General features: G+C 46.1%; 1 protein-coding gene across 3 annotated transcripts in view; it reads right to left on the bottom strand.

Moving 5' to 3' along the window:
- Positions 1-412: 412 nt before the first annotated feature.
- Positions 413-25,593, bottom strand: part of LOC137340897 (glutamine-rich protein 2-like) — a 91,644-nt gene continuing 66,463 nt past the window's right edge. For 2 of the 3 annotated variants that reach the window (XM_068003698.1, XM_068003697.1), the window contains exons 10-15: positions 11,021-11,110; positions 9,113-9,157; positions 8,618-8,689; positions 3,789-3,884; positions 2,903-2,948; positions 413-1,165 (exon numbers count right to left, since the gene is read on the bottom strand). In XM_068003698.1, coding sequence (XP_067859799.1) covers positions 1,117-1,165; positions 2,903-2,948; positions 3,789-3,884; positions 8,618-8,689; positions 9,113-9,157; positions 11,021-11,110 — 398 coding nt within the window. In that variant the 3' untranslated portion in view covers positions 413-1,116. The remainder of the gene's footprint in view (positions 1,166-2,902; positions 2,949-3,788; positions 3,885-8,617; positions 8,690-9,112; positions 9,158-11,020; positions 11,111-25,593) is intronic. The other variant, XM_068003699.1, reaches the window with a different exon arrangement.

Genomic DNA, 25,593 nt, shown 5'->3' on the forward strand with positions numbered 1-25,593 from the left:
CTAACTAGTAACTTATAAGGGTTTAGCATAACTTTCTTGCTTTTGTACTCTATGCCTCTATTTATAAAGTCAAGGATCCCGTATGCTTTTTTTAAAACAGCTTTATCAACTTGTCCTGCCACCTTCAAAGATTTGTGTATGTGAATCCCCAGGTCTCTCTGATCCTGCACCTGCTTCAAAATTGTACCATTTAGTTTATGTTGCCTCTCTTCATTCTTCCTTCCAAAATATAATGCTTGGATTAGGGAAGAGCATTTTAACTCATTATGCTTCAGAATGTATGATGTCCTCTTGTTATACCGAAAGAAAGTTAAAAGCAAGAATTTTGCAGCAACAACAGCTTCAGTGTGTGATAAGGGTAGTAAAGATAAAACAGGCATTGCAGTCTATTAGATTGAAGGCAGAAATCCACATTGTTTATTGTTTAATCTTAGTTGAGGTACAGCATTGTCTAATCTAACATAATCACAGAAAGCATTAGTCACATTCTTACACAACTTCTGCCTTTCAAACTCTCATACTAATACAGAGCAAATAATTTCATTCAATTAAAGGAATACTCAGGGTTAAAGTTCTATAAAGCCCAAGTAAGGTTGGTGCTGTGACAAGTGGATTACAGAAAGCACCCACTTTATTGAAACTAGCCATATTTTGGGGTGCACTTTCAATGGCTGAGGATGGTGCACTAAACGAGTCCTTAAGGAAATCCCTCAGAGGAGGTTCCTCATCTGACATTTTATTCTTTCTCTTATAAGAAGGACTCTGATGTGGAAGGCAGGTTCTGTAGCTTGAGCCCCCTTGTTGGAGCTTAGTATTGAATCAAAATCTATTCTGGAGCTATTCTGGTTGTGTCAGAAGTGAGAGGTGACGAGCACCAGCCAGCAAAATCTGGTAACTCAATCATTACTTATATAGACCAATGGCAGATGGAAGACTGAACCACGATTGGGCTAATTTCCACACGCCTTCTCACCGGCCATACAATCCAGTGTGGAACATAGTATGACTGGTCTATTTTTAAGGGAGTGGTCTTGCAAGTGTTCCTTGCCCACACTCAATTCTGTATCTGATGTGAGAGTTGAAGAGTATTTCTCTGTTGACCTGGACCTCAAGATTCTATATGTTGAGATGAATCAAACTTTGAGTTTCTTCTAGCCAGGACTGCCTACCAGTGGATGAAAAAAAAATTGTTGTGCTCAGGCATCACATTTATTAAGTTGCATGACAATAGAAGACAGCAAAAATAGCTGTTATCAAATTTGGGCCCTGGGAAGAATCCATCTCATTCAATGTGTATTTTAGGAGCTGAAATGGACCAGTGGTGAAAATGGAGGTTGCTTGGCATTGGCTGCCAGGGCGTGGCATTTCCCATACGGTGTAAGTGCAATAAGGCATAAGAGCTTTTAAACCTGAACAAACTCAATAAAACTTTGAAGAAACTTACTCCTAATGAGCCCAAGGAAGGGATTTGAACTATGCATAACAAACATGCAACCTATAAATGGTGTGGAAGCCAAAAGGGCAATTGTTGCCAAATTAAGGTCACACTCCAGAACAGAGTTGGAGTAAGGTCACCCGAACTGTCCAGGGCTCAAATTTCTTAAAAGGACGGTGTAGCAGGCAATTTTTCTCTTCTGATGACAGCAATTAAGATTTGTATGTGGAGGATGAATGAATCAGAAAGAATGCTGGCTTGTCAGAAAAGTAGTGAAAACTGAAAATTAAAATGATAACTTCTCCAACCACACGGGAGAGTACTGAAAAGCACATTTGGACACTTAAAGAGGGGAGGGGCATTCTGCATTGAATTGCACTGAGATGTCATTGAAAATTCACAATGAAACTTGGGAGATACTAAGAAAGACAGAGATAGTAAAAAAAAGAGAATTGAGAAAGAAAAGAGAAAGTAACAGAGCAAAAGAAAAATGGGAAGAATAAAAGACTGAAGGGTGTGCTGGGACATGGGTCCATGTGTGCGGTTACCTACAATGTGAGTTCCTGATCTGACTGTGCCAACAGGTGAGATAGTCAGCAGAGATTGAATGCTTCGACACTGAGAGGGAAAGTGTTAGAAAATTAAAACCAGCAGGTAAGTCATTCTTTGTTGTTTTATCTCATCTTTCTTTAAACAGGGTATGTAATATCTCTCGGTCTCAAGATCCTGTGGGTGCATTCCAACTCTTGAGGTCACAGAAGTTGTATCTCACTGTTCTGAAACATGAGCAAGTAACTGCATTAACCCTGTTGTACAGTAGTGGCTCTGTTTTTGTAGCTTGGGATGTTATGAGCGATAAACTAAGACTTCTGTACACATCTACTCAAATGTTCTCAGATTCAAATACCGCATAGGTTAATAATGTTTGCATTAAGGAATGAAGAAGAATACTGGTTTGTCAGAAGAGTGTAGTAAAAAAATCAAATGAAGCTTCTCCTATTAGATAGGAGAATTTTGAAGGACACATCTGTAGCAATATGACAAACTTAAAGCACTGACTGCTGCATTCAAACGTAAATGTGACCTTTAACATACTTAGTTTTAAAGAAAAGGAAAAGAAACAGTGTTACTGTTCAGGAAAGTAAACCCCATGACCTACAGACCAAAAGTAACTCTGTCTCTTTTCATCTGTGCAGATTTTTATTTATTTCTGAACATGATGTCAGCCAAACTGCTGTTGATCCCAGACTGTTGCAATTAAATGGAATACTGATAAACTTTGCAGTGTTAATGGTGAAAATACTCTTCTGAATGAAAATCCTATAGTTTGTTGGGCTAGGGGAGTAAAGATGTATTTATTTTTCTTCAGTCCCACTGTTCAAATAGGAGCATACTTTTGATTATATTTCATATTCCTTTAATTATTGAACACCTGAGCACTGATTATATAAGGTTACAGTCTCTTACTGGGGCAGGAATGAACTAGGTGCATCTGTCGTACGGGTGGCAGAAGCTGAAAAATATCAACAGAAATAAAAATTACTGAAAGACATGGAAAGCATATTATGCACCGTTATAAAGTCTGCACTAAAATTACACCCAATGCTGATCTGTCTTTTAATAAAGCAGCTTGAAACATCTTTATACATTTCCTGTCAAAAACTAAGCACAGTTTACAAAAGATTAAAACCTTTCAATTGTGGTGCTCAGATAAATAAATACTGTTTGCTTCAGAGCTACTAACTGCAGATAAACGAAGCCAGATAAAGACAGTAACTGCACCCAGCAAGACCACCCAGTGTCCTCTCCCGCCCAAGTGAATCCCTGGGAACAAGTAAGTGCCTTGACCATTAAAAACACAGTGCTTCCAGTGTACATCCAACCATACCAACGCACAATGTATCAAATGTATTCTCCAGCAAGCACCGTACAATCAAAAAGTACAGTGGCTTCACAAAATATGCCTATATATGTGTATCAGTGAGAAATTATAGAAAAAAAGAGCCATCAGCAAATTTTAGCTTTGCCCAGTCTACACGTGCCATAAACAAAATGCTTTTGAAATGCCCAGAGTCCACTGTGACTAGGATCTGCTATTCGACTCTAGTTCATAGTGCCATTACATCTTGGGTAGATGTCAAAACCACTTAAAATGGGGGGAGGGGGGTTAATATGCATGCTGTTATCATAAAATGTGCTGTTATGTTATGTCAAATAAAAAATGATTTGAAATTTTATAATTCCAGTACAACCAGATTCTATTTCCAAACAGCATGACAATACTGTGTTTCGATTGGACGATGTCTACACTTTAACTGGTTTAATAATTTGTTGAAAAAAATGACAGACTCACCAGTTCGTTTAGGAGCACTGCAATTGGTAGTGGCTGGACGAGGAGCTTCTTCAGTTCCAGTCTGAGGAGGGCAAAATACTTTCACTGGACCTCTTCCTTAAAGTAACCAACACAATGAATTGTTACTTTTTTTCTATAGATAATAATGTGTACTATTAAATATGTACGGAATAGCTATATTAATTATAAATAAAGCGTGATTTGGCATAGCGCAACATTCTGATCATTTCTACACTTACAATATGCAGGGTAATGTCCGAATATCACAGTTTTATGTAACTAGTCTCAGAGACAGTTTCAGACAAGATCTGGCAATGACAAATCACTTGCCTTATTTATAAAGTTGCAAACTATGTGAGTCACGTGACATCATTATTTACATACGTCACCTGAACCTCAAGATAGCAATACAAGCTTCCACTCACTCATTCTGGGATTTATTGTAAATTCATTTAATTCATACAGTTTTTGTTCAGTATGTAGAAATAATAAAACAATAAGGCCATCAAAGTTGACCTTTAGCATAATTCTGCTGTATTCCACAGTGTTAGTGATATTACATAAACACAGTCGGATATTAAAATCCATGGATATGTAATAACTGAAGGAATGCATCACTGTATGACTGACAGATGGGTATTACAGGTATAAATATATAGATTGTGTATATTAAATTAAACCTGTCTCGAGCAGGGAAAAAAGAATCAAATGTCACACATTTCTTATTGGTTCAATAAGCAACTTAACCACAAAGATTTGCTGAAATATAGATCAGCAAAGATTTCATAGAAACCCCCCAAAAAGCAAACACTTGAAAAAAAACCTCTAATTGTCCATTAAACCAGCCACTGGATGTTAGAAATGTTTCTCCCGGTCAGGCCTCCCACCCATCTCTGAAGCCTGTAGCTTGAGTTCTGCTGCGTTCCCCAGGTTCCTGGGTGAAAAGGCTCAAACAAATAACAGACTTCCAGAATGCAGCAGCCTTACTCTGTGCATGTCACAGTGGGGAACAACTCCCAGAATTTACCAATGTCAGTGTTCATGTTACTCTGATACATGACGCCTCCCAAAATACACCTTAATGTTACCTCTTTCTCCTCAGTCTAAAATAGAACTGGGCAGGTAGGAAAGAATTTACAAATAGAGGGTTAGTTTTTAACGTGTGGTACATATTGGGCAGGCAGTGGGCACCACACATGAAGCTGGGGTTGTTCTCCTTAGTGCAGCGAAGGTTGAGAGAAGATTTGATAGAAGTGTTCAAAATCATGAAGTGTTTAGATAAAGAGAAACTGTCCCCATTGGCGGAAGGGTCAAGAACCAGAGGACACAAATTTAAAGTGATTGGCAAAACTCATTGACATGAGGAAAAACTTTTTTTATGCAGCGAGTAGTTATGATCTGGAATGCGCTGCCTGAAAGGGTTGTGAAAGCAGATTCAATCGTGGCTTTTAAAAAGGAATTGGATAAATACTTGAAGGGAAAAAATTTGCAGAGCTGAGGGGAAAGAGCGGGGGAATGGGACTAACTGGATTGCTCTTACAAAGAGTCGGCATGGGCTCAACGAGCCGAATGGCCTCCTCTGTGCTGTGACCATTCTATGATTCTATGTTCATCAGCAAGTGCTCAAGGTAATGGACAGCATACTTAAGAGCTGCTGCAGCATGTCTAACTGTAGGAAACAGTTCACTTCTAGCTTGTGTGTCAGTCTGGTGCAAGGCAGCAGCACATTGCGGTCGACCAAGGAATGTGAGATCACCTCAATGGATGCTGCAGCTGGGCCCTGTATCACGAAGTGTCACCAGCACTAGCATCTCTGATTAATGCTCAAAACTGCTACCATTCAGGGTCTGGGCTCCACCATCTCCTCCACCTTTGAAAAGCTGAAGGATTGCAATGACAAGGCTTTAGTCGCTCTACAGAACTCTGATAGTCTGGTTCCTCCGCGGATCAGTAGGATTGCTGAGCCATAGCCCTACGGTAGTGCCATTGGCACAATAGAATTGACACATGTTGTTGTCTCTCATGAAGACAGCACGCCTGCTCCCCTGCCAGCCCCTCAACCGATGCCTGGCCTGATGCCTAAATGCCAGTTGGGCCAGACTGCCCTGGTAGCAGCTGAGATGCTGCAGTCAGGCTATCACAGGTCTGAGCTCCTAGAGGTCACTAAACAAGAGCATCTCAAGAGCCCTCATCTTAGCATCTGTGGAAGCACTTCATAGAAGTAGCAGGATACGCCATAAGGGATGTAAAAAGGCACTTTGAGATGACACCTGGATAATTATTATTTATTGTGAACAAAATGTAATACCCTTTAATTTGATGAAGTTGTCTGCAGTGTGTTTCTGTAGTAGCTGTGGATTCGGCAAAGTCAGATGGCATGTATATGAATGATGGTCTGTAGAATGGAAGATCTTTATTGGAGGGTGGATGGACTGGTTCAGATGATGTTCTGGGCGGGAAATGAGAGTGTGTGGTAGGAAGGAATGGTTTAGGAGAAGCTATGTTCAATGAGTTGCTGGCATACAGCTCTGGCTCCATGCTGATATTGGAGACCTTCAGTTGCAGCTGCATCCTCAAGCTCATTAGGTTCCTTCTCTTCAGATGGTCTTCCTCATCTGTTGGTAACAGTAGCTCTCCCCATTGCTCCTCGTCAAAGACAGGAAGAATGCTGGACTGTCTCAGGATTTGGGTAACGTGAGAGCTGCCTGGAAACCAGGCAACACCTGCATGAACTGGTCACATACCAGCTGGATATGAAGGGAGTGAAGGTGATGGGCTCATTAGGAGAAGCACTGATAGCCACATGTATGCAGCCAATGGAACCCTGCACTTACAAACATACAAACAATGATGGACAGGAAAAGACCCTCAGGTCTATCCAGCCTGTCTCACACAATGTGCAACACAATACATGTACTCCCGACCCCACCCAAAACCATGTGATCTTCTGGGAGAGGCGATAAACCAGATAAACGAGGCCAATTTGGGAAAAAACATCTGGGAAATTCCTCTCCTTAGGTGATCGAAACTAGTCCATGAGATCACTCTGGTCCTGATAATTCTATGCAGTGCCTACCTTTTGTATGAGGTGATCCATAGGTGATAAAAAGGACTTGAAACTAATAAATTGAGGGGAGGACTGAGTCAGAAACTATAGTGAAAATAATAACTTAAAGATTTAAGAAAGGGATAAGAGCAGAGTTCAGGTCACAAATAGTGATATAGATACTCCAGGTAAAGGGAATACTAAAATAGCAAAAGTAGCTACAGTAGGAGCGACAAATAAGAAACGTGTAAAGTTGAACTGTGTGAGAAAGACAGCTTCAGGGCAGATGGACAGATTCACTCCACGTGATATCAAGAAACTGTTAAGTGCACTGGATACAGCAAAGCCTATGGGCCCCGACAACATCCCGGCTGTAGTGCTGAAGACTTGTGCTCCAGAACTAGCTGCGCCTCTAGCCAAATTGTTCCAGTGCAGCTACAACACTGGCGTCTACCCGACAATGTGGAAAATTGCCCAGGTATGTCCTGTCCACAAAAAGCAGGCAAATCCAATCCGGCCAATTACCGCCCCATCAGTCTAATCTCAATCATCAGCAAAGTGATGGAAGGTGTCGTCGACAGTGCTATCAAGCGGCACTTACTCACCAATAACCTGCTCACCGATGCTCAGTTTGGGTTCCGCTAGGACCACTCGGCTCCAGACCTCATTACAACCTTGGTCCAAACAGGGACAAAAGAGCTGAATTCCAGAGGTGAGGTGAGAGTGACTGCCCTTGACATCAAGGCAGCATTTGACCGAATGTGGCACCAAGGAACCCTAGTAAACTTGAAGTCAATGGGAATCAGGGGGAAAACTCTCCAGTGGTTGGAGTCATACCGAGCACAAAGGAAGATGGCAGTGGTTGTTGGAGGCCAATCATCTCAGCCCCAGGATATTGCTGCAGGAGTTCCTCAGGGCAGTGTCCTAGCCCCAACCATCTTCAGCTGCTTCATCAATGACCTTCCCTCCATCATAAGGTCAGAAATGGGGATGTTCGCTGACGATTGCACAGTGTTCGGTTCCATTCGCAACCCCTCAGATAATGAAGCAGTCCAAGCCCACATGCAGCAAGACCAGGACAACATCTAGGCTTGGGCTCATAAGTGGCAAGTAACATTCGCACCAGACAAGTGCCAGGCAAAGACCGTCCTCCAACAAGAGAGAGTCTAACCACCTCCCCTTGACATTCAACGGCATGGAAATGACAATCGGGAGAGATGTATAACAGGTGACTGAATCAATATCGCCCGTTTTATACTCTCACCCAAAGTCAAAATTACCCCCAAGGAGTTTCAGTCTATTATGTAACATTCTCCATAGAAGGCCATTTCTGACTGTTAAAACAATCTAACATTCCAACACCCCCTATTGTGCCAAATGACTATTTCATTTGTACAGCACTAAAAATTGGTTTGAAATGCTGCAATCTTCTAACATGTAAATATTACACTAGCCAGATGCCAATCTTGTACTTTGTTATCTTATGAATGCTATTCTTAAACACTCTCATAGATTTGCAATAATATAGATCAGAATGCCTCTGGCATTAATTGAATTGGGGAAATTAGAACACTTTAAAAACTTGCACATCACTGAAAATGGAGATATAATACAAAATAAATTAATATATATTATTGAGAAAAAAAATCATTTATGTGTTTTAAGATTGCACTTGACTTCCAGGAGCTGGAGTCTGATTAAACACTATTCTCTTGTCCATTGTTCAAATGCCAGCACACTTTTGATTAAAATGGATACTCTTTTCCATAAGACTAAGGAAGACCTGGGCATCGACTTAAAGGATCTTGGTCTGGAGGCTTTGGACATGTAGGATCTGGGGGATGCGCTGGCATACCTGAAAAACATTAACCAAAAATAGCATTATGTTAACAAATGAAGTTTGGACTTAAATTACAGGCTACATATGCACTACATATATGTAGATTACTAAGATACTGCAGCCTTTTTAGTAAACTAATAATCACTACAATGTACTTCAAGAGTGAACTCAATTTCCAGGGCCAGGAGTCTGATTTAAATAAAGGCAGATTTTTATCAATTTGCACTCCCGATGTGGAGCTTTGCTGCCTGGAAAAATCTTGATCTCCGTGTCCAAATTCCGAATATGTGCTCCCAGTGGGTGAAGCTCCATGTCAGGAGTGCCAATTTCATAAAATCTACTCTATAATATTCTCTTGCCCGCTATTTGCGTTTGCAAATCTTTGATTAAAAGAATAATACTTTGTGAAAATCTAAGGACCAAATAAGTTTTTATTACATGCGTTTCCAAGTTCTTGTCCTGGTTGCAGAGGGCACAATGCAGCTGAAAAACATAACCCAAATTAAAATTATAGTCACTAAAATTGCATTTAAAAGAATTCATTATTAAAAATATTTCCTTTTAAAATTACCCAAGTGGCCCTAATATATAAACCTGTGAATACTCTCAACAAAACAGGTTAGATTTCCTGTTTTAGCATGGTGGGCTATGTGCCAGCCTGAATTTTCTGCCACTGAGCCAGGTACATTTTCTGGGGTCAACATAATTAATGTAATTTTGGTAGGGTCCTGGCAGGATTTGTGTCTGTGCCAGGGAACCTGCTTTGTTTGGGTGTTGGGGGGGGGTGGTGGGGGGGAGAGGAAAATGGCAATTACAGGCCTCGGGCACTTGCAGCAGCAGAGCAAGGCCGTCTGGTCTGTTGCAGCTGAGAAGAAAGGCAATATTTTCAAAAAATCTTGGGCTTGCACAGTGCAATCATTCCGTTTGCCCTTTTTTAAAAAACTTAAATCCCCTCCCGCGCGCCCTAGCCTATGTAATCCGAATTCCCTGTTTCATTTATATGCGACTTTTGGCTGCCTCCCCGATTCCGAGCCCATTACTTCTATCTCGCTTTTTTTTTTGCAACCCTTCTCACTTGTCTCTTCTTCTCCCTGTTCCCTCTCTTTGCCTCTCCTTTAAAAGTATCATTGTCTATCGCTCCGTCCCGCTCCCAGCCTCGCCCCAAACCTCTCACCAAGATATCCTCCCTCAGCCTCTGCAATGAGCGACTCAGTGATTTTGATCTCCATCTCAGCTCCCGTTGCCCTCTCTCCTCTGAATTCACTACTCTCATGTCGTCCCTAAACCTCTCCCTCCATATAAAGTCTCCTACCCATATTCACAGCCACCCCCTCGATCTTGCCATCTCCCACAATCTCTCTATTCGGATGGTCTCCACCACTGACAAGTCCATCTCTGGCCACCTTCTTGTATTCCTCACCCCCCATACCCCCAACCCCAGTCCAACACCACTTACTTCTGTGACCATCCTTGGGTCCTTCTTTAAATATACAGATCAGGCTCTGCTATTTTAACTGTGGGCCTGAGCAAGGAAGCGGTTGTAGCTTTCTCACCAGTGGTATGAGTCGTCGGGCCAGAAGGGGCCCAAAAAGGTATGTCTTTTTACCTTTTTTGACTTTCCTTGAGCCAGTAGGAGCAGGAGTGCTCATCCCTGAGCCACAAGGAAAGTTTAGGCCTCCTGTGCCCCTGGCTCTTCCCACCCCCTCCCCATCACCCCCCCCCCGGTCGATTTACCTGAGGTCTGGGGACCATTCCTTTGGTCCCCAGCAGTGGCCTCCTGCTGCCTGACTTTGCTTGCCTGCCTGCTGGTTGACTGCCAGTTCCCGCCAAATTTGGGTGGGAAACTGATTCAGGACATGGAGATGAGGCCGAGGTCAGGACAATTTGTCACTTGCCTTGGCCGCCACCTGCCTGCTTCCTGCCCCGAGTTAAAATTGGGCCGCTAGTGTCAGTGAGAAACATTTCCAGGTCAGGTATGGTTAGATGCAAAGTAATGCTCCCTCTACTTTATTCCAACAATTTAGTTTAGCCTCAACCGCAGAAGAACTGCTACGAGTGTGACATTTTCTATTTCCTATATCGTGGCTCTCTGAATGAAACTGCTGATTTTGATCTCAATTGGTTTCCCAATTAGATGTGGTATTGTGCTACGGCCATGTCCACTGAATTGAGACTGCCCAAACACATTTCACATCGGACCTTCACAGTCAATTCAGGAGACATCCATCAACTTGGCTGGATTGAAACCTGAGCTGCTGGGCTAAAAGACCAGTCTGCTAACCCACTCTGCTCTGCTGCGTAGTCTCCCACATAAAATAAACCTTTATGTTCATTAAAAAAAAGCACCTAGGCATCGACATATGTTTGCAATTTCTTGTGGCGGAGGCTTCTGCTGTGCAAGACATGGATCATTCTCCTTGGGACGAGGTGCCATACCTGAAAAATATCAACCAAAAATAAATAAAATTACATAAAGTCCTAGGTTACATACACATAGCCTAGCAGTCCCTGCTGATAATATTAGAGGACATCCCATTGGCCTCCAATTTAACAGAGACATTAGCCCATTTAAAATAAACAGGTTAAAGTAGCAGACAGAAAAATGTCTAAGATTCTCAAAATTCACAGATCCCCCAAAACTCGGAGAAAAACCCTAAAGAAAAGGACTTTGGACTCTTTTCTAACCATTTCAGGGTGACTCACACACGCGCCGCACCAGGAAGCATCAACCAGGGAAAAGTACTTTTCAAGGAATCCACGTCCTTTAAGGGACTCGCTTCCTCGTAAGGGCGACTAAGAATTCTGGGAATTCACCTTTTCCCTGAGTATGGAAAAACTTTGGCCCTTGACTATATTCCTAAGATGGAAGGATAGGTGAGAGGTCACCAGACGAATTCAACAACACACACACAGTGGAATGTGGGAGAATTACTGCTTCAGAAAGGTTTCTGTTTTAATGCAAAACCTACAGCAGGTGGTCGACACTCACTGCCATTGAAATAGGCAACTGCTCCAGACATGGTGGGGCCATGTCTTTGTTTTAAAGCAAAACCGATCAACACCTAGGACGTTGGATACAAAAGGAAGCCTTGTGTGACAAGCTCTAAAAATCGGAATTAACAATGACCCATCGGGAGAAGCAATTGCAACAGGATGAGGGACCATCAAAGATTCTTAAGGACTTTGTAAGAACTGTTTAAACAGACATGAAGTGTTTTTTTTAAAAAGTGACGAAGACCATTGTAAGAGAGGGATATAGAAGTGGAAACTCAAAACCTCTCTCTCTCTGGTTCTTGCTAGCGCTTGTGTGCTGCTTCTCTTGTTCTGCCTGTCTCTGGAAGGAAAGCAGCTTCCAGCGAAACCAACGAACCCTACGTGAGAGAACCGGTCAGCAGACCTGCAAGGGCAAAGGATTGTTCAACAGCTCGGGAGGTGACAGTTCAACAAGGCGAGAGGGCAACATAGAGAAGGTCAGCAGCTCTAGAAGCAGGCCGACACACAAGAAGAAACCAGAGCAACAGCCCCAGTGACCATCAGACACCTCGCGGCAACAAGGGCCTTACGAAACAACCAACCGAGTATTGCCACCAACCAACCGGGTAATATTGGGTCACCGCAACCAAAGAAAACCAACTCGGGAGAAAACCGAAGATCCGCAAAGTTTCCACTCTACAATCTATTTCTGACTTACCTCTGGGTGAATTACTGTCAAGGATTCATTTGGTGAGCATTATCTCTGGCCCTTTAGAGTCCAACTTAGCTAGTACAGTGGGATTGGGAGGGGTGAGGTATCTTTCTACTGTAATTTCCCTCGTGTGTACCGAAGTGTTCCCCATTTTATTAGAGTGTTAAGATTGTTGTGTTGTATTTTCTCTCTTGAATAAAGGTCAAAGTTTCTTGCACCAAAACCAGTTGTCTGCTGCACTTTGTCACAACCCCCAAAATAAGTCCAAGGTCTAGAACCCAGGGAGTGGGAGCGATTCGGACCGCTCAGAAGTCAGAGGTGAAGCTGACACACACCACCACCCCCTACATGTCATACAATACAAACTCGTATGCTAATATTACTCATAATAATTTCTAGGTTATAACCTCCAGACTCAGTTTACATAGACATACAAATATGCTGTAGCCTGCTTATTATCATATTCAATTTACCAGGAAAAGTGTTGACAGAATAGTAACAACTAAGCAACTAATTTAAGTATAAAAATGTGCTTCAACCATTTGGATCGTTGTATTTTACTTTTGAAAATGCATGTATATGTGTGGGTATATGCGTGTGTGCGATGCCCAAGCAGTTCTGTTTTCAGAAAATTAGATTTAGAGACACTTTAATCATCAAATAACCTTACCTTAATCAAACACCATGGAGGTCATTTTAACCCCCAAAGACGGGTGGGTTGGGGGCGGGCGGGAAGGTAAAAATGTAAAACCCGCTTCCAACCCAGCCTGTCAATCATGCTGCTTGTTGGGTAGAGAACCTGCTGAGAAAGTTTAAGAGACGCCCTGACGTCAAAATCTTCAGGACGCCCGGGAAAGCCGTACTTTCAGGTTTCCCGCCCGGAAATCCTTCCCCCCCCCTGCCAACCCTGCTCTCTTCACGGCCCAGAGTAAATATCGGAGCCCATTTCTCAGTCATCTTTTCCCAAACCTTGGTGGTAATGAATGGGAAGATTTCTTTCAGTTTTAATATGAACATAGGTACACATCATGGCCTAGAAATTCAATACAATGGGCTCGATTATTAGCAGGGCGGCAGGTTCTCAGCGGGGGGTCGACTGGGCGCGTGGGTAACGTGCCCGGTGCAATAAGTGTGCTCTGCACGCAATTACAGGATAATTGGAGCCACTTACCTTTGCTTCCGGGTTTCCCGCTGGTAAGCTGCGCGGCGGGCGGACTGCGCATGCGCAGTAAGGTCTGTCAGCTGGAGGAGTTCTATTTAAAGGGGCAGTCCACCAATGGTCCTCCTGCAGCAAACAACCAATGCTACACCATGGAGCACGCCAGAGGGAAGGCTGCCCCAAGACCGTGGAGGGCGATTCCTCAGAGGACCTGCCGGTCTCTGAGGGTCCATCGTCACATCTGAGCCATGCATCCACCAGCGCAGATACATACACCTCGGTGGGTCCCCGTCCTCACTTAGTTGGGCTTGCACATGGTGAGTCACCACGCACATGTGAGCACGAGCAGACCCTAGTGGCAGGGGCAGCTGTGGAGAGTCCGCGTCGGTGGATGCACTCTTCTCCAGGCTCTGCTCTGCTGGACCCAGATGCTGAATCCTGGGGGCCAGCCATGAAAAGGAGAGTCATCAAGGGGCAGCAGCACATTGCCGAGGTGCTGGAACAGATGCCACGCGCACTCTCCACAATCGCACAGAGGATGGAGGAGTCCTATTACTGCACGAGGGGAATGGTGGCACAGGTACAGGAGGGTATCTCAGAGAAAGTGTCGCAGGGACGTGAAGGCATCTCTGAGATAGTGTCGCAGGTAGATGCGGGAATGTCTGCGGTGGGGGAAAGGCTAGCCTCCCTCGAGCGTCAAGCACGGCTCAACAATGAGTCCATTCAGGCCCTGACCACGGCCGTTCGGATTCAGGGTGAGCAACATTCTGCTGCGTTGAACAGGTTGACAGATACATTACAGGTGGCCTTCCAAGGCCTCACACAAGTCCTCCAAACTGCCGTCCAGCAGGGTGGAAGGAGTGATGTGGGCCTGGGCCACGAGAGGGATGATGGTGAAAGGGGACATGGAAGTGGGGATGCCACTCAAAGCGCTCCCATGTCTCACCCATTGCCCCCCTCTCAACCAGTACCCGCAATGCTGCCCCCAATGGTGGCCGAGTCTGCCCCTGCACAGGTGCAGGTGGAGCAGTCTTTGGAGGAGCCCTCACGGGCACCCAAACCCAGAGGGCGTCGGCCCAAAGCAGCTCATCGGTCAGGGCATGGACAAGAGCAACCAGCCACTACCTCTGCTGAAACCACGGGGGTAGCACCAAGTAGGGGTTCCCGGAAATGCAAGGCGAAGGTTTTGTGAGCACAAAGGGAATGCACAAGGGTGTCTGACGATTTGTCATGTTTTTCATTTCTTTTGTTTTGTTTCACATGCACAATAAATATTATTATTATCACCACTACTAACACGTCTTGCCCATTCTTGACTGGCTTGTGGAATAGGTCCCTTTCATGGGGTTCACCATGAACACGCACACTTGATGCCACCCATTGTGTCACTGCAGAGTGGGTGTAGGTGTATTTGCAGGGCTCTTTTGTGCAGACGACTGAGAGACGCCGGCGATGTCCCCGGTGGCACCCTGGAAGGATGCGGAGGAGAAGTTGTTGAGGGCAGTGGTGACTTTGACAGCGACAGGTAAGAAGATGGTGCTCGAGCCAGCCGGGAGCAGCTCGGCGTGAAGGAGGCTGCAGATGTCCACGACTACATGTCGAGTGACTCTGAGCCTCCGTGTGCACTGCTGCTCAGAGAGGTCCTGGAAGCTGAGCCTCGGTCTGTACCTATCGCGAGGGTAGTGCCCTCTGCAACACATCTCTCTGCGGTTGCCCTCCCTCCTGCTGTGCAGGTGGATGTGTCACAAAAACTGTGTTGTGGAGCTCCATGTGTCAGAGATGGACGGCGAGGCTGGTGATGCTGTTCGCCCTCTGAGGAGGTCATGACTGCAGCTGTGGCAGCCCCCATTCGGAAGATATACATTTGAGAGGGTCCGCAAGGTAGGTACATGTCTCTGGACACCGGGGTAAGTGTGCAAGTTTATGCATTTGATTGTTAGGAGGAGGGTGGTGGAGGCCAAACTTTGTCCAAAGTGACAGAGTGGCCTCCTGCAATGAGTGAGGGTCTCCCCCCACCACCTGTCAAATGGACCTTTCCAGCTGCTACAGGCTGATGGCTGCAACACATCCATTTCAATTGGGAGTGTCTCCCCCAGTATGGGAAACAGTCTCAGTTAATTGCAAAATCCCACCCCTCCTAAAATATCAGGTGAATCAAGTCTGTAAACAACCTGAAGTACCTGTTCAAGTACTTTAAGTGGCACCTCGCCGGCTTTAATTGCCGTTGGGAGTCCCACATGCGGGGGCTGCGCACGCATGTGAGCGCGTCACTGGGGAACCCGGGAATGGGGAGGGTTGGAGCCGGGCTCCGGACCCACCCCGGGCATCCCGGATTTTCGCAGCCCCCCCGCCACAAATGCACCTGATTGCGGGTGCGAAAATAGAGCCCAATGTGCGTTGTGGAGGTGATGCAATGTTAACCCGTGCCAGTTGATAGGAGTGCAGGCTGTGTGTGAAATCAGTGCTGCCTGCTCATTTTATTGATCTGTGCAAGGAGCCAGCGCTACCCACGCTGTTCACTGGCAGCACGCCTCTCTGGTGGGGGGGCAGCAATATCAGGAGGAGCCCATGGTCCCATGCTACTTAAAGGCAGCCAGCACCTCTTAAAGGGGAGATGGATTGTGGCAGCATGAAGTGCTGTGCTTCCTTGGTGCTCTCAATCATGTTCGATATCCAGAGGCAACCCTACCAGACCACCCATGTTTGCAGGCAGTGAGGCTAACAACAACAACAGTTGTTGCAGCCAAACCTCTCTCTATGTAGAGAAAGTGAACTCTGAAGAGTGTTGCAACATAGGAAAAAACACCAAGACGTCAAACAATAGCCCGAAGTAGTGAACCAGCAAATAACCTGTAAATACTGCATGATTCCTTTAAATAGGGCTAGCAAGGGGACCTTCGTGCCAATTAGCATCCTGTCATACTGAGCGAGGTCAGCACGCGGGGTCCAATTAGCTACGGCAGTCCAAAATGGTGAGGGCGACCTGCACGCAACACATGACCCTCATCTGCACGAATTATGTTCAAATTTAAATGCTGCCGATGTGCGAACCTAACACGAGCGCCACCTCCTACACCAAAACGTTGTGCAAGGCACTTCCAGTCGGAAGTGTGTGCGTGCTTCAATCCCACCATTTTGGGTCCTTACATGGCCGTGTAACACCTGAAGAACGGGTTCTGTGCGGCTCAATTTCAATGCCCAAGAGTCCCTGGGGGGCTAGGAATCAGTTTAGCCCCTTTTTCTGCCATGAGCCAGAGGCCTAAGGCTCGCCTGCAATCAGGCCTCAGGCATCATTAGCATATTTCAGGTGAGCTGCGTTAGGCCCCTCATTAATATATGCAAGGGGCCTAATGCCTGTTTATGGTCGCCAGGGACGCCTGAATACCAATATGGGATTGGACATATTTCAGGCATCCTTGGGGCCTGGGTTTAGCCCTGCAAAACCGGTCATTTTCCTCCCATTTTACGTCCGAAAAACCTGCGAAACAGGGTCCAATTTCCCAAACCTTCTTTTATTAATGTTAATAAGAGAACTGTTTTAATAATAAAATGCAGATTATTTCTAGGCCATGATGTACCTATGAACATATCAACTAGTTCAGTTCCACTCCGTGCCCGCATGCAGCAAGATCTGGACAATGTCCAGGCTTGGGCTGATAAGTGGCAAGTAACATTCGCGCCAGACATGTGCCAGGCAATGACCATCTCCAACAAGAGAGAGTCTAACCACCTCTCCTTGACATTCAATGGCATTACCATCGCTTAATCCCCTACCATCAACATCCTCGGGGTCACCATTTACCAGAAAGTTAACTGGACCAGCCACATAAATACTGTAGCTACAAGAGCAGGTCAGAGGCTGGGTATTCTGCAGTGAGTGACTCACCTCCTGACTCCCCAAAGCCTTTCCACCATCTACAAGGCACAAGTCAGAAGTGTGATGGGATACTCTCCACTTGCCTGGATGGGTGCAGCTCCAACAACACTCAAGAAGCTCGACACCATCCAGGACAAAGCAGCCCTCTTGATTGGCACCCCATCCACCATCCTAAACATTCACTCCCTTCACCACCGGCGCACCATGGCTGCAGTGGGTATCATCTACAGGATACACTGCAGCAACTCGCCAAGGCTTCTTCGACAGCACCTCCCAAGCCCACGACCTCTACCACCGAGAAGGACAAGGGCAGCAGGTATATGGGAACAACATCACCTGCACGTTCTCCTCCAAGTCACACACCATCCCAACTTGAAAATATATCGCCATTCCTTCATCGTCGCTGGGTCAAAATCCTGGCACTCCCTACCTAACAGCACTGTGGAAGGACCTTCACCACTGCAGCAGTTCAAGAAGGCGGCTCATCACCACCTTCTCAAGGTCAATTAGGGATGGGCAATAAATACTGGCCTTGCCAGCGATGCCCACATCCCATGAACGAATAAAAAAATCACCTGATCTGTGTAGAATGGCAAGGTACCAGCTATAATGACCTATCTCAGTGTTGACAGAACTGGAATATTTCCACATGTTCTGGCTCAATCCTTGGGAGAAGATGGGGTCAGTCATTTGGACTTTTGCCCTGGGAGTTCTGGGTTAATATCCTGATAGGTGAATGTCCCAAAGTGGGCTAATACCTGAGGCTTCCATGGAATCTGCAACAGGGGTACCATGTAAAGGGTTCCACTAACTTACAATAGATCTTATATGCCCTGGGGAGCATGGACTGAAATAACTTGCATACATTTCCCCAAACTTCTGCCACCATACCCCAGAGGGATACTGGCTTGGTGAACCCTAGAAAAACATTAGGCTGAGGGAAAATTAAAAGAATGGCTCTATTTTGTGTCTGGGTTTCTGATGCTACCTTGCCTAAACTTGGGAAATTCACTTCCATACATTTAAGGTTCTGGCTCAGGAAACCTTCTGAAAGAAAAGCACTTGAATTTATATAATGCCTTGTCACATCTCTAAGAAAAATCTCAAGGTGCAAGTCACATATAATGAGTTGAAATGCAATGACTCTTATGTAGGCAAGTACAACAGTAATTTTGTACAGATCCTCCAAACAATAATGAGATGAATAACCAGTATGAACCGTTTTAATGGTCTATGAAGGAAGAATGTTGGTCAGGACACATATGAACTTCCTGCTCTTCTTCAAATAATGCCATTGGATCTTTAACATTCACCTGAACCATCAGAACAGGAAGAGGTCCACACTTTATTGTTTCATCTGAAATACGGCACCTCCAAAAATTAAGTACTCCTTCAGTCATGCACTGCATTGACACCTAGGTTATGCAATCAAATTCAAGAGTGGGACTTGAAACCACAATTCTCTGGCTCAGAGAGGGCTACTAACTGAGCTAAATTGACACTTAGTAGGTTCTCATATGCTCTCCCCTGTTTTTTTTTTCTTACTTGAGAAATCCTCCTCCTATTTGGTTGAGTTGGACATTATGGGCTCAATTTTGCAAGGAAGTAGCGGGTGCATTGGGGGCGGGGGAGGCTCTGAAAATGGGAGAAATCCCGATCGGGTTCGGAGCCCGGCTCCAACCCGCTGACTTCCGGGTTCCCCACTGACGCATATGGGTGCGCGCACGCCTCCCAAATGCGGATGTCCCACCAGCAATTAAAGCCGGCGGGATGATACTTTACACAGTTGTTTAGATAGTTTAAGTACTTGAAGTACTTTTAATTTTCTCCACATTGAGGCAGAGGTACGATTTTGAAACATCCTCAGCGTGTTTCCTGTGCTGTGGGAAACACTCCCTGTTGCAACAGACGTGTTTCAGCCAGCAGCCAGTGAGACATTCAAATGCTTGTTTGACAGTTGGGGAGAAAGGGCGAGTTCTTGCAGCAGGGCAATCAGTCCTTTCAGACAAACTTTTGGCTGCAAGATCTTTGTGTTTTCACTGAAAATTCTTACTTTCCACTCACAATTTTTCTGTTCAAACATATTTAACTACTTTTCGGACCCCCTCAAACTCACACCATCAGGATGGGGGGCGCGATGGCTGCATTCACCACTACATCCGAGGACGAGCAACATCACCAGCCTCGCCAGGCAAGGCGACCACCTCCGTCACTTGGAGCTCCACAGCACAGTGCTGCACCACAGGCACCTGCTCAAGAGCACAGAGGGCAACAACAGGGAAAGCGACGTCGCAGGAGGCACGACCCTCGCCACAGGGCCTACAGACTGTGGCTCAGCTTCCTGGACTCTGAGTAGCAGTGCATACGGAGGCTCAGAGTCAGTCACCAGGTAGTCGCAGACATCTGCAGACTCCTTCATGCCGAGCTGCTCCCGGCTGGGCCGAGCAGCATCTCCTTACCTGTCGCTGTCAAAGTCAACACTGCTCTCAACTTCTTCGCCTCCGGATCATTCCAGGGTGCCACCGTGGACATCGCCGGGGTCTCTCAGTCGTCTGCACACAAGTGCATAAGGCAGGTCACCGGTGGCTTGTTTCACAGGGCCTCGCATTACGTCAACTTTCTCATGGACGACCTCAGCCAGACAGAGAGGGCAGTGGGATTCCACTCTGTGCTGACTTCCCACGGGTGCAGGGTGCAATCAATTGCACCCACATAGCAATCTGAGCACCTCCACACGAGCCAGGACTGCTCATCAACAGCAAGGGGTATCACTCCAACACTCAGCTCATTTGCGACCACCGCAAAAGATTCTTTCACGTGTGCACCAGATACCTTGGCAGCTTCCATGATTCCTTCATCCTGAGGGCATCCAACATTCCGCCCCTCTTCCACGCACTGAGCACCATTAAGGGCTGACACCTCGGGGACAAGGGATACCCCCTGCACAAGTGGCTCATGACATCTCTGAGGAATCCCATCACCGAGCAACAGCGTTGATATAAGAACAGCCACATCGCCACCAGGTCTACAATTGAGCGTGCTATTGGGCTGCTCAAGATACGATTTAGGTGCCTTGATCGCACAACATGGCACAACAGAGAGGGGTGGCGCTTGAGGAGGCCCCATCCACATCTGCCGTCCACATTGAGGAGGAGGTGGAGGAGGAGGAGGAGGTAGAGGCTGAGGAGGTAGAAGAGCAGGAGGAGGAAGAGGATCAGGAGGAACCCATGGGCACAGCAGCGTCTCACTTTGCCGCTCATGAGGCCAGGGAGTCTCAGATATGTGAACAGTTCTCCTAACATCAGAAAGTGTGAAGAATCAAGTCCTCAGACTACCTGGAAAGAGCAGTGCCCACACCAGGCTATCCATCCCTTCCTGCACAAAACAGTCCTGCAACTACACATACACCCACTGTAAAGTGACCCGATGGGTGGCATCAAGTGTCGCCGTTCATGGTGAACCTCATGAAAGGGCCTTATCACAAAACCCAGTCAGGAATGGCCAAGATGTGGCAGCAGTGATGACAATCATAATATTTAATGGGAGTTTAACAAAAAGCAAATATAAATGAAAAACATGACCAACCGTCAAACACCCTTATGCATCACCTTTCTCTTTCGGCTACTTCTACGTGGTGCATCCCCTATGGCTGCAGCAGAGGTAGTGGCAGGTTGCTCATGTTCATGTCCTGACTGCTTAGATGCTTTGGGCCTACGCCCTCTGGGTTTTGGAGCCCGTGAGGGCCCCTCTAAAGACTGTTCCTCCTGTACCTGTGCAGGGGCAGGCTCGGCCACCTGGAGAGGAGGCAGCATTGTGGGTACTGGTTGAGAGGGGGACAATGGGTGAGACGTGGGAGCATTTTGAGTGGCGTCCCCTCTTCCACATCCCCTTTCGCTACCATCCCTCTCCTGGGCCAGGCCCACATCACTCCTACCATTCTGCTGGACAACAGTTTGGAGAACATGTGTGATGCCTTGTAAGGCCAGTGCTAGTGTATCTGTCTGCCTGTTTAAGGCGCAGAATGTGGACCTCCTCCTCAATGTGGACGGCAGATGTGGATGGGGCCTCCTTTGTCAGATCCTGAATGGACTCATTTGTGAGCCGTGCTTGAAGCTCAATGGAGGCTAGCCTTCACTCCATCGCAGACATTTCTGCAATTATCTGTGACACTATCTCAGAGATTCCCTCCTGTACCTGTGCCACCATTCCACTCATGCAGGTGTTGCACTCCTCCATCCTCTGCCCTATTGTGGAGAGTATGCATGGCACCTGTTCCAGCACCTTGTAAATGTGCTGCTGTCCCTAGATCATTCTAATTTTAAAGGATGGCCCCCAGGGTTCAGCATCTGCATCCAGTTGAGCAGAGCCTGGAGAGGAGTGCTCCCACCGATGCAGACTCTCCGCAGCTGCCCCAGTATCTTCTCGTGCTCACATGTGTGGTAACTCACCAGGTGCCAACCCAACTAACTGAGGACTAGGACCCACCGAGGTGTGAGTATCTGCCCTGGTGGATGGCTCGCTAAGATGTGATGGTGCACCCTCAGAGGCCGGCAGGACCTCTGAGGAGTCAACCCCTGCCGTCACAGCGATCACTGAAGGCCCTGTAAGGGAACAGAAGGCAATATTAAGTATCATCACAGACGTGTTGCGTTGCGATGAGCATGTTGAGGTGCTGAAGATGGCAAGGCATGTTAACATCAATTCGTATTGTGTGTGATGAATGTTAAAGTTGTGTCACCAGACGTTGGTGGGTTGCCAGCCTTGGCGTCCCCGATGGACAGGCACTCGATGGTTCGGCTGAGCTCCAGTGCCTCCTGCTCTGCCTCTGTAAGGACGACGATTAGTTGTGGCCCCCCTCCGGTCCTCGCCCTCTCCCGTGCATTTTGCGCTCTCTTCTCCTAGAAGGGGAGAAAGAACAGAGTGAGTGATGGTGAAGTGGCCAACCGATTAATGCATTGGTTTGGGTGAGGGTGACTGTGAAAGAGTTGCATCAGAGGGTGAGTGTGAGACACAGCCATGACATTGGATGAGGATTGGATTGAGTGGTAGTGGTGGGGTGATTAACGGGGAGGTGAGGAAGTGCTGAGGTAGTGCAGGTAAGTTGTGGATGAGCCTTAAGTGGGTGTGAGGAGTGATGTGATGGAGTAGTGTTGGCAGTGCAGAATGAGTTGGTGATGTGGAAGACAGAATGTAGGAGAATCAATAAGTGTACTCACTTTGGCTGACCTAGTTAGGTCATTGAAGCGCTTCCTGCACTGGATCTAGGTGCGGGGGACGTTGCTGCTGCTGGTGACCTCCTCTGCCACCTTGAGCCAGGCCTTCTTGGTGGCAGAGGCAGGCCACTTCCTCCCGCCCGCCAGGTAAAACACTTCCCTCCTCCTCCTCACCCCATCCAGTAGCACCTGGAGTGAGGCATCATTCAACCTTGGAGATGTCTTGCCCCTGTGCTGCTCCATTGTGGTGTGTGCTCCAGGAAAAGCCATTGGAGCAATGGCCCATTAAATAGAGCTCCTCCAGCTGACAGCCTGTGATGCGGGTGCACAGTCCGCCCGCTGCGCAGCTTTCGGACGGCAAACCCGGAAGCCATGTTAAGTGGCACCAATTGAATTGCGATCACGTGGGAAATGGACATTTTTTATTGGTCGGGTTATCCGTGTGCCCAGTCATCGCCCCGCTGCCATCCCAACTCCACTCTAACATTAGGGCCCATGAGGTAAATTTTTTATTCATGTCTCCTATGAGGCCTGAGCCTGGTGATGTGTTATTAGCATCTCACCAATTGTTAGTGTGTGGCCTGGCTTTGTGGAGTCAGCTTCAATTACTCTGTGTGGGCAAGCTCCTAGTTTATACTCGGCCTGACATTTAGGAGCTCACCAGAGTCCGTTTTCGGTCCCAGACTCGGTGCTGCGCGAGCCTGAACAGAGAAGTCCAAGACCGGCCTCAGGCGAAATTGGCTTCAGGCCTCATGTGCATCTTCGGGTGAGCTGCTGGCATCTGTCATGCCTTCACAGGCAGCTCGCCAAACAAGAAAAATGAATTTTGGGCTGCCGGTAGAGGCTGCCAGGCAGGTTATGGGAGGGGGGTTGGATCGAGCAACGGGGGAGCCAATCACCAGGACTGTGGAATCAGGCGGAGCACTCCTGCTCCTCCTGACTCCACAGAAAATTTTTTTTTTTAAAAAAAGCACCTTTTGTTGGCATCTGCGGGGGCTGTTGAAGAATCCTGAGCAGGTTCGTGGATTAATTTCTGAAAAGGGTCCTTTAACAGGCATTAGGCCTCTAATTTAGATATTCATGGGCGCTTGGGGCACCTGAAAAATGGGCTCCAAGAATTTGGCAGTGGGACAGATGCCTATGTAGACTGGGCGCAGGCCGTCCCACTGCTAAATTGGAATGTTTTGCGCCCGTTTTATGCCCAAAAACCAGGTAAACCGCATACCAATTTCTACCCTAATGGATATTGGTTAGAGGAGTAATGTCGATGAGAAGTACTGAGTGCAGTGCCACAGAGCTTAGTGTTGGAACCATTACTGTGTCTAATTTACATCAATGACATATTCTGAATGCAAATTAATTGAATTTGCAGATAATACCAAACTTGGAGAGATGGTGGAATTGCTAGCAGTAGCCCAGAAACTACAGAATAAGCAAAGGAAAATATTAGTGGGCCGAACAATGGCAGATGAAACTTAATGCTGATAAATTTAAAGTATTGCACATAGGAAGGAGAAATGGACAATATATATACTTCACAAATGGTGTTGAAAAAACTAAGGAAGAAGTTGAAAGAGACCTTGGAGTCTTAGTAATATCAAGGCTCAACATGACCAGCCATGGCAGAGCAGCAATCAACAAAGCCAATCGAATGTTGAACTACATAGCCAAACTGTAGAATGCAGGTTAGGGGAGGTGCTGATCAAACTGTACAGTGCTCTGGTCTGATCACACCTTTAGTACTGTGTCCCGTTCTGGTTGCCGAGAAACAAGGGAGATATTCAAGCACCGGAGGCAATGCAGAAAAGAACCACGAGGCTGATCTATAGTGTCAGACGTCTGAATTATAAGGAAAGACTGGAAAGACTTGGGCTTTTCACTCTGGAAAGGAGGTGTCTGACTGCTGATCCTAGAGATGTATAAGGCAGCAAATGGTATGAAAAGTTTAATCTGGAATACTACTTTAATCTGTATGACTAGGACAAGGGTACAGTTTTAGACTAGTAAAAGGTATCTTTAGGACAGGTATCAGGAGATTCTTCTTGAGCTTCCGGGCAGAGTGAAGGAGGTGAGAACCTTGGCATCATTTAAGAAATAACTAGATGTAGCAATCGAGGGTGCGTAAGTTCTGGATGGATGAATTAATATGGGCTGAATGGCCTTACTCGTCTGTAAGTATCTTGTGATTTGCAGATTTTTCTTTTTCTTTTTCTTAAAACTTCTGAGCCCTCTTTCAGTTTAAGTCTGTGCCTTTGTATCATGTGCCAGATTGCAAAGACTCTTGACAAGATTTAAGTTAAAGGAGCACATACAGTGTAACGGGTATTTGCCCAACCTACAGCCCATCCCGGTGTCAGTAAGTGACTATGCATCATGTTGTGTTCCACTGACTTTATTTGTGAAACCCATTGAAGGTATCAGTGTGCCAAGACTTCCAATTGTAAATTACAGCTTGAATGTATGCCATGCTGGAGTACAGGAATGCATAGTAAGTGTAATAATACGGTTTAAAACAAGCATAGTCAAGCATCCCGCCTCGCATAGCGTCCAGGCATTTAGCGATGCTGGTGGGGGTGAAGCTCCTCATCTCTGGATTAACAAAGACACACTGGGTCATGAGGAAGTCTGCACCTAGATAAGGGATGAGGAGGATATGGTTATGGCAGAAATATTAAATAATTACTTTGCCTCAGTATTTACCAGGGAGACTAGCATGGTGGGCATGACACTAGAAGAAGAGATCAAAAAAAATATAAAGACATTTAAGATAGAAAGGGGGGATATAATTGATAAACTAATCAAACTTAGAGAGGATAAAATCCCTGGTCCGGATGGACTGTATCCGTGCATATTAAAAGAAGTTAGGGAAGAGATAGCAGAGGCACTATTACATATATATATAAATTCATTAGAAAAGGGAATAGTGCCAGAGGACTGGTGGACAGCTGATGTAATTCCTATATTTATAAAGGGAGATAGAACCAT

Source organism: Heptranchias perlo, chromosome 22, assembly GCF_035084215.1.
Source record: "Heptranchias perlo isolate sHepPer1 chromosome 22, sHepPer1.hap1, whole genome shotgun sequence".
NCBI lineage: Eukaryota > Metazoa > Chordata > Chondrichthyes > Hexanchiformes > Hexanchidae > Heptranchias > Heptranchias perlo.